Here is a 9,467-nt window from a genome sequence, read left to right as displayed (position 1 = left end):
TCTCTCTCTGTCTCTCTGTCTCTCTCTCTCTCTCGCTCTCTCTCTCTCTCTGCCTCTCCCCAATTTCTCTTTCTGCCCCCCCCACCTCGCCTCTCTAGTAGCTGGCAGAATCTGTGTTTGAACTAAGGTTTTTCTAATACTAAATCCTGTGTTCTTTCCATTACACCATAGCCATGGTCCACACTCCTGGGCACACAACTCAGGGGTCACACTTCCTGGAGATGCTTCCAGCTGGCTCAGAGCTTGGCATCCCATTCAGATCTTAATCTCCCATCAAACTCACCTCCTGTGCTGCTGGCAAAGGCTTCATTCACTGCCCATTCTCCACTCTGGGGTCTCCTCTGAGTCTAGGAAGCAGTCTCTGGCTAATTTCCCATTAAGGGGAAGCATTGTGTCAATGGTGAAACCAGCCCTGCTGGGTAGTGGGAATCAGATCATGGCACCGATGTTTTCCATTTCCTAATACTAGGGTCTCAACCTCTCCATGGGGATGACTGTGCCTCCCAGCCCCCTTTATCTCTGGCGACATCCAACAGGGCTGAATCGAGTTCGGAGAGCCTGGGTCATCCCGCCCATCAGCGTGTCTGAGAACCACAAGCGGATTCCCTACACCCTGGTGCAGGTTGGCATGGGCACTCTGGGGCTTGGGGCAGGGGAAAGAGGCAAGTCAGGACAGGTTTTGTAACTACCCTCCGTGTGCAGAAGAGGAGAAGGCACAGTCCCAGAACTTGGCACCACTGCCAAAGCCCAAGGGCAATTCCCACCTACACCCCCACCTCCCCCAAGGCCTCCATCTGTGACTTTCCCAACTGAAGCCAAAAACTTCTCTGAGACCTACCCAGAATTCCTGAGGCATGGGGGCAGGATGGGGAAGGTAGGGGAGGACAGGGCTGGTAAGGGGGAGCCTGTCACACTTTTTCTCATCAAGAAATGTTTGACAGCCTGCTATGTGTAAGACACCATGCTAGGTTCCGGGGATACAGAGATGAAATAAATAACATGTACCTACTCTCAAGGACCTCATAGTCTAATGGGGAAGGATAGAAGTGAAACACTAATAAATAGATATAATGCCAAGTAGAATGTCTTAGGGGCAAAGGAGGATCCAAAATATTCAAGCCAGTTTGAGGAAGGACAGAATACTTTAGATAGGGAGGAGGGGTGGCAGGGAAGGCTTCATGGAGGAGGCGGCACCTGTCCTGACCCTTGAGGTATAGCACCAGGTGAAGATGAGGTACTTTTTCTTCCCTCTTCCAGAATCCCTTGGTAGGTAATAGTTCCTACTCACTAGGAAACAGTCTCCAAAGGACAGGTGTCCTAGGGTAAAGGTCAGAGAACAGATAGATTATCTTTTACCAGGAGGGATCATAGGGGAAGATGGAGTCCCCAGGAGTTAATCCCCATATCCCCAAGCCCAGATTTAGAGTGAGAAGGGACCTTGAAATCTCGTCCAATGCCATCACTTTATAGATGAAGAGACTGAGAATTTAGCAAGGTTCAAGTGACTTGTGCAAGGTCAGCTAGGGAGTAAAAGGAAGCACAGGATTTGAACTCAGCTCCCCCAAATCCACATTCAACACTATTCTCTGCCACAGCATTGCCTTTCTTACCAGTCCGTTTTCTCTCCTTGGGCAGATCAAGTCTGATAAACAGCAGCTGGGAGGCGTCATCTACAGCATCAAGGGCCCAGGGGTAGATGAGGAGCCTTTTGGGATCTTCTCCATTGATAAGTTCACTGGGAAGGTGTTCCTCAATGCCATGCTGGACCGAGAGAAGACTGACCACTTTAGGGTAAGGGCTGCTGGCAGGAAGAGCCTGTTCTAGCCTAACCCAGCCCACATGGCTCAGCCCACTACAAGCCCCCTTCCCCAACCCCATCAGGGCCCTTCCCCGTGCTCTGGACCTGTTCTTGGGCTCAAAGAAGAGCCACGCCCAGGACACTCAGCCCCTAGCCCTAGAGAGTGGCTTCCCAGAGACAGCCCTACCCAGATCCCGTCCATATATAGATGCCTCTATTTTCCCCTTTAAACAGATGAAAACCCAAGACCTAGTGTGGTTCAAGTAACCTTCCCAGTCACCTAGTGAGTGACAGGGTAACTAACAGCAGAAGCCGGCTCCCTGGATTTCTGTCCCAAACCCATTGCACCATCCATGTGACTGCTTGGACAAAGCGCCGATGGTGCCAGCCCTGGCTCTCTTCTCGCTTAGCTCAAGGCCTTTGCCCTGGATCTGGGAGGGTCCACGCTGGAGGACCCGACTGACCTGGAAATTGTGGTAGTGGACCAGAATGACAACCGGCCAGTCTTCCAACAGGAGGTATTCACCGGCCACGTACTAGAGGGAGCCATCCCAGGTGAGGCTGATCAGCCTTCCCCTCCCCCAGCATGGGCCTCATGACATTGGGAAATAGGGCCTGGGTATGCTCAAAAGCTTAGAAGTGCCTTGGAAGGGATCTACATAAGTAAATTAGGCCAGACACCATCTAGGTAAACAACCATATTCCATCAGGAGTTTCCAAAACTCAAAAATGTTTCCAAAAACAGAATGCAGGAAAAAATAAAACTGTATTCGAGCTTTGGAAAATAAACTACCTGCAGCCTGTTTATGGGAAAGGGGCTGAAGTCTTAGCAATAAAGAGAATGATAACCTTTCCACCTCCAAGCTTATCAAAATGCACCGGGCAGTGAGGACATATGTAAATATAACAAGATCAGTTGTTTGATTCCCAGACCGGAGCTAATCTTGTCACTAGGCGCTGTTTATGTTGGATATTGGACCATTTCTTTATTGAAATTGGATTCCCCCTCCCTCACCTATCTGTGACATCCGCTCCAGGAAACTCACAGGCTCTAAAAGTTTGGAAAGCATTGAACTGATCGTGTTTGTTCAAATCCTGGAGAATCGCCAGCCTGCGCGCTGCTGCACCTTGGTGACCTCCTGGGTTGACACTGGGACATCCCCAATAATGGTCCCTCTTCATTTTGCCTGGAATATACCCCCAGACTCCCCCACGCTACGCGGCAATTCCTTTCAGTCTGCTTTGGTGGGGTTACTGGGGGTGCTGAGGGAGTGAGTGTTTGGGTCCCTCCTTCTGCCCACAGGGCAGCGAGGGGGCTGGAAGTCAGTCTGTCCATCCTCCTCCCAGGCACCTATGTGACAAAGGCCGAAGCTACGGACGCTGATGACCCAAACACAGACAATGCTGCTCTGAGGTACTCCATCCTGGACCAGGGCGAGACAGGGCATTTCAGCATCGATGAGCTTACGGGGGAGATCCGAACGGTGCAAGTGGGGCTGGATAGAGAGGTGAGTGCCCCGAGGAGCATGAAGGGCAGCGAGGGGTGGGTGCATGGGCGCTGTCCACACTGCAGGGCGCCCTGAGCATGTGGATTATTACCTGTGTGTTACTATTACCCTGCCCAGAGGCTCCGCAGAGGGAGCGTGGAGAGAGCCATCCCTACTCTGTAAGAAGAGAACTAGGGAGGCACCATAGGGCACAGAGCGCTAGGACTAGAATCAAGAAAACCTGCGTCCAAATGTGACCTCAAACTCTTACAAACTGTGTGACCCTGGGCGAGTCACTTAACCCTGTTTGCCTCTTTTTCCTCGTCTGTAAAATGAGCTGGAGAAGAAAACGGCAAACCCCTCCAGCATCTCTGCCAAGAACACCCCCAATGGGGTTAGTCATGAGAAGTTGAACATGATTGAGCCACAACACTGTTCCAAGCATTGTTGATTCCTGGGAGCTTTTCCAAATAGTGTTAATAATAGCGATAACAGCGCTTATATTGTGCCGTAAGCTTCATAAAGAGTTTTATGTGTGTTATCTAATTCTCATGACAATGGGGGGCGGGGGGAAGTGCCGTTATAATCCCCGTTTTACAGATGAGGAAATGGAGGGGGAGAGAGATTGAGTGCTTTGCCCAGGGTTATACAGCTAGTAAGTGTCTGAGGCCGGATTTGAACTCAGGTCTTCCTGAAGATAAGCCCATCCACCGAGGTGTGCCCACACTGGTGGTGAAGGCGGGAGCTGTGCCCTCTGGTGCCTCAGGCCATGACTGTGTCTGCAGAGTGGAAAAGGGGGGACTTTTTCATTTGCTCGACACCTCTCTCCCCCTAGCGCCCAGGACCCAGCCCTCCTTCTGTGGTGCTACCCCCCAGCCCCATCTGGAGAGGGAAGCCAGCTTGGCGAATCAAGTTGGACCCCTGAAGCTTCGTCGCCGGGCTTGGCTCACCAGAAAGACCCCTAGTCTGGGACTCAGTCCCTGATTCCAAAGTTCTAAGTGTCTCCAGAACTCTTTATACCCCTGCTCCTCCTGCAGAAGTGCCCACCATGGGGCGGATGAGTGATGGCTCCTGGCCCTGCCCATCGGCCTTTATCTCTAGTCTCACTCCCCTTCTTGGCCCTGGCCTTCTTTCCCTCTCCCCCAGGTGGTCGGAGTGTATAATCTGACGCTGCAGGTGGCTGACATGTCTGGGGACGGGCTCACCAACACCGCCACAGCCGTCATCTACGTAGACGACATCAATGACAATGCCCCAGAGTTCACCAGGGAGGAGGTATTGCCCCTCCCCCTGCTCCCTCCCATCCCCACACGTACCCAGCTGGACCATCGTGGGAAATTCAGGTTCTTCTCCACTCCTAAAGCCAGTCCTGGCCTTAGCACCAGACACTTCTATTCCAGAAGTCTTTAACTACTGCTCATGGCTAGGACTTGCCTCCTGGCTGAAAGTGACAAGGATGGGTCAGGCCATCAGTGAGCTTTGATTAAGCACCTGCTATGTGCCAGGCATTGTGCTGAGAGGTGGGGAGACAAAGAAAGGTAAATACAGTCTCTCCCCTCAAGGAATTTATAATCTAATGGGGAGATGTATTCATACGACTGTATGAATTATATATATATATATACATACACACACACAAAGGGTTAATGCAAGATGGTCATAGAACAGGAGATACTAGGAGCCAGAGTGTCAGTGAAGCGGGTCAGCAGAGACAGCTAGGTAGATGTCCCAGTGGCTAGAATTCAAATCCTACTTAAGACATTTGCTAGCTGTGTGACCCTGGACAAGTCACTTAACTTGTTTGCCTCACTTTCCTCTGTGGTAAAATGGGGATAATAACAGCACCTACCTTGCAAAGCTGTCGTGAGGATCAAACAAGATTTGTAAAACATTTAGTACAGCATGGGGTATATAGGTGCTATAAAACATTTTTATTCCCTTTCCTTCACCTTAATGGAAAAGGTGGTACTTGGCTTAAAGGAAACTCGATATTCAGAAAGAGGTGAGAAGGAAGAGCATCCTAGGTCTGACAGGGCAAATATGGGAGATAAATGTAGGGCCACGTATCAAGAATAGCAAGTCGGTCAGTAGGACCTGTTCTAAGCGGGATATATAAGAAGACGGGAGTGGTAAGAAGGAGCGAGCTGGTAAAGGGCTTGAAATGCCTAACGGACAAGTGTATATTTGATCCTAGACATAAGAGGGAACCGTTGAGGTTTATAGAACAGGGGAGTGAGTAAGGAGTTTCCATCAACTAAGGAAAATTGCATTGGCAGCTTTGTGGAGTATGGATTGGAAAGGGGAGAGGTCAGAGGCAGGATGACCAAATAGGAAGCCATTGGGATAGTTCATTTGAAAAGTCATGAGGGCCTGAACTAGGGTGGGAGCTGTGTGAGTGGAATGGAGGGGTCCTGTTGGAGGGAAGCAATAGTTAGAAGCGATTAGCTTTAGCAAATGATCAAATATGTGTAGTAAGAGTGAGGGGTCGAGGAGGATATTGGAGTTGTGAACTTGGGTGACCTGCAAAATGGCGGCCCCCTGGATGGCAATGGGAGCGGGTTTGAGTATAAAAGTCATGAACTCTGTTTTGGACACGTAGAGTTTGAGATGCCTCAAGACTCCAACACTGAAAAGTCTAACAGGTAGCTGGTGACACAGGACTGTAGCTCTGGAGAGGGGCTCACTAGGGCTAGATACAGAGATGAATGTCATGTCTACCTAGAGATGGCCAGCCTGGACATGGAGCCAGGAATGATGAGAGCGGCTCACATTCACACAGAGCTTTAAGGTTCACAAAGCACCCCCCTCAGAACAGCTCCATGAGGTATAGAGTGCAGTTATTATAATCCTCTTTTTTTTTAATATGAGGAAACTGAGGTCTGGATAGGGTGACTTTCCCAAGGTCTTACAAGCTATAAGGCAAAATCCAGTTCCAGGAGGGATCATCTCCGTCAACCAGACCTCCCTCACACACCAAACCCGTGTTCTTCCTGGGCAGTAACTGGGCACTGTGGCATCTCTCCTAGTTCTCCATGAGAGCTGACGAGGCCATCAGTGGAATAGATGTGGGGAGGCTCGAAGTTCAAGACAAGGACCTTCCTGGCTCTCCCAACTGGGTGGCCAAGTTCACCATTCTGGAAGGAGATCCCGGTGGGCAGTTTGCCATTCGTACAGACCCTAAGACCAATGATGGCATCCTATCTGTGGTGAAGGTGAGCAAGGCCAGGACGTAGACTGTGCCACGGCCAGGTAGGTGGGAAGATCTCTGAGTTCACTGACCCTCCCCAGGTGGTGGATGGGCCATAGACCTTGCCTTATTTCACAGCCAGTTTTAGGACCTGGACTCCTGGTTCCTTGGCTTGGAACCATCTCATCACCACTCTCCCTAGGAAACCTGCTTTTCATCCCAGTAGACTATCATACATACCAATGTGCATTTATTAAGCACCTACAATGTACCAGGCATTAGGGGCAGGAAGACTATTGTCAGGGAGTTTATACCAGGGGAAGATGGATTGAGGGAATGGGAGGGGGAAGGGAGAACCTATCTATCTCCATCCCAGAGCCTATGCAGGTTCCCCTCCCTGTATTAGCCAGATGTCTAGAGTTTTTGTTTTTCCCTCATTCCCTGTTACAATTTTGTGTGGGGAAAAAAAAATATGTTTTGGCCCTAGATAAAACCGAGGTCCCAAGGCTCACAAAGGTGTGCCCAGAAGCATATGTGTTTGGGGGAGCGGAGTTGCAAGGGAAGGAGAGGGAGGGTTTAGATGTCACCAAAGGAGCCCCTTTGGTTCCCACAGCCCTTGGACCATGAAAGCAGAGAGCAGTACCAGCTTCGAGTGGCAGTGCAGAATGAGGCCCCCCTGCAGGCAAGTGCCCCAAAGGCTGCTCGAGGCTTAGCCACAGTGACTGTGGAGGTGCAGGATGTCAATGAGCCACCCGTCTTCCACACCAACCCTCTTCGAGCTAGTGTGGCCGAGGGGGCTGCTCCTGGGACTGACGTCACCACCTTCTTTGCCCGAGACCCAGACACCCAGCAACATCAGCATATCAGGTGAGAGCCGGGAAGATCTCAGACCTTCCTCAGGCTTCCAAAATTACAGAGGCCTTCTACAGTCTGGGAAAGAGGCAGGGGGCTTCCCTCCAGTGGCCTGATGGGTAGAGTCTATAATCCAGCTATAGTATCGTCCCACAAAGCACGTGTATACATGGAAATGCACCTAAGTTTCTGTTGATGTGTGTGACTGAGTGTGCTAAGCGTAAGCTCAGGCCCACCAACATCTGACCCTTTCCCATCTTATCTCAGTTACTTCAAAGACTATGACCCCGAGGACTGGCTTCAAGTAGACCGTGCCACTGGTCGGATCCAGACTAAGCGTGCTATCAACCCAGACTCACCATTCCTCAAAGATGGCTGGTACAGGGCCATCATCCTGGCCAGTGATGATGGTGAGGGCATGGTGGGGGGAGGAGGTGATGCCATGGTGTTTCCCTATCTCATGGAAAACCATAGGCTTGAGGGCAATGGACAGAGACCACCCTTGCTGGCCATAGCCATGAATTTCACATGTTACATATGTGTTCCTAAATACAGAGGTCTGGATGTGGGGTAAGAGTACAGAATGTCTCAGAGTCTAAGGCTCCCAGATCCCAAGGGAGATGGATCATTGATGCCCATTTGGGGGTATCACTGTGAGACCACAGCATCTCAGAGGGCTATTCTGACCCCTTCCTAAACAAAAATGCCCTCTCCACCAGCTAGGATGAGTAATGGGTATTTGACAGCTACTGCCCATAGGAAAAGCAGATTCCTGCAACCCTTTCCCCAAGCACCAAATTCACTATAGCTCACAACTGTATCCTGGGACTGGACAGAGGTCTAGATCAGGGGAGGGTCAACAGGGTCAACAAAAATGACATATAGCCTCCCCCTTCTTGTATCACCAGCCTCCCCAGCTCGCACAGCCACAGGCACCCTGTCCATAGAGATTCTGGAGGTCAATGACCATGCACCACTCCTGACTACACCAACTGGTACCCTGTGCAGTGACCCTGCCCAGGGGTCCGGCCTCATCCTCAGTGCTACCGATGAGGACTTGCCTCCACACGGGGCCCCCTTTCACTTTCAACTGAGTCCCAGCTCTCCTGAACTGGCCAGAAACTGGAGCATTAGCCAACTCAATGGTGAGAACCCAACCCTCTTCCTAAAGTTAAGCCAAAGAGTTCAGGAGCTCAGGATACTTCAGGTCTTAGGGCTTGGGGGGAGAAAAAGGAGGAGAAATTAGAGGTAAAGCGGCTATATAGCAGGGCTTGGGATCAGTAAGACCTCAGACATTTATTAGCTGTGTGGCTTAGGTAGGATCATTCAACCTCCCTGAACCTCAGTGTCCTCACCTGTAAAATGGAACTGATAATGACTCATAGGGTTGCTGTGAGGGTTAAATGAAGCAATGGGTGGAAATCCCTTTGCAAACCCCCAAATGCTATGTGCCAATTGTTATAAGGAACAACACCCAGTAGGGGCTCAATAAGAGCTTGTAGATTGATGGTGACGATGATCATTCTTAGCAGACTGAAAAAGTCAAGCTATTCACTCAAGGTAACACAGCAAAGAACTTGGAGAGCTGGGATTAGAACCCGGGTCTCCTGACTCAGTAGGTGACTGAAAGGTGGGTTAGAGAGGGGAAGGGCCAGACAAGAAGGAGCTTAGAGGGGTGGGCATGGGGAGCATATGATGGAAAGAAAAGGAGATGGGATGAGGGCAGGGGAGCAGTGGGGGACGGTGTTCTCTCTCCTCCTCCATAACCTCCTCTCCTCACAGTGACTCACGCCCGTCTACGTTTGCGGACGGAGGCTCAGGAGGGGCTGTACAGTCTGTCCCTCCTGCTCCAAGACTCAGGGCAGCCCCCCCAGCAGCTGGAGCAGCTGCTCAATGTGACCGTGTGTCGCTGTGGGGAGGCCGGGCTCTGCACCCCGGGGGCAGCTGCCCTTCTGGCCGGGGGGGCAGGCATCAGCCTGGTGGCCCTGGTCATCGTCCTTGCCAGCATCATCCTTCTACTTTGTAAGCCACCCTTCGTCTACCGCACGTCCCCCTAGAGAATCTTATCTGATGCCCCCATGTTCCACACCGAGCGTCTCCCTCGGATCCTTCTAGGGAATCCTTCATCATCCAGAGCCCCCCC

General features: G+C 51.1%; 1 protein-coding gene across 1 annotated transcript in view; it reads left to right on the top strand.

Annotated features, from left to right (window-relative positions):
• The window catches only part of CDH15 (cadherin 15), a 30,082-nt gene that overhangs the window by 17,210 nt on the left and 3,405 nt on the right, over positions 1 to 9,467 (top strand). The window contains exons 2-11 of the mRNA XM_069085881.1: positions 470 to 622; positions 1,636 to 1,791; positions 2,209 to 2,353; positions 3,146 to 3,306; positions 4,432 to 4,560; positions 6,312 to 6,497; positions 7,086 to 7,339; positions 7,592 to 7,734; positions 8,233 to 8,469; positions 9,107 to 9,378. Coding sequence (XP_068941982.1) covers positions 470 to 622; positions 1,636 to 1,791; positions 2,209 to 2,353; positions 3,146 to 3,306; positions 4,432 to 4,560; positions 6,312 to 6,497; positions 7,086 to 7,339; positions 7,592 to 7,734; positions 8,233 to 8,469; positions 9,107 to 9,378 — 1,836 coding nt within the window. The remainder of the gene's footprint in view (positions 1 to 469; positions 623 to 1,635; positions 1,792 to 2,208; positions 2,354 to 3,145; positions 3,307 to 4,431; positions 4,561 to 6,311; positions 6,498 to 7,085; positions 7,340 to 7,591; positions 7,735 to 8,232; positions 8,470 to 9,106; positions 9,379 to 9,467) is intronic.

Source organism: Petaurus breviceps, unplaced genomic scaffold (genome assembly GCF_028583685.1).
Source record: "Petaurus breviceps papuanus isolate PSGF00001 unplaced genomic scaffold, PetGlider_PUasm1.0 176, whole genome shotgun sequence".
Classification (NCBI taxonomy): Eukaryota; Metazoa; Chordata; class Mammalia; order Diprotodontia; family Petauridae; genus Petaurus; species Petaurus breviceps.
The sequence above is the reverse complement of the archived record's forward strand: the minus strand, read 5'-3'. Positions and strand labels throughout refer to the sequence as shown.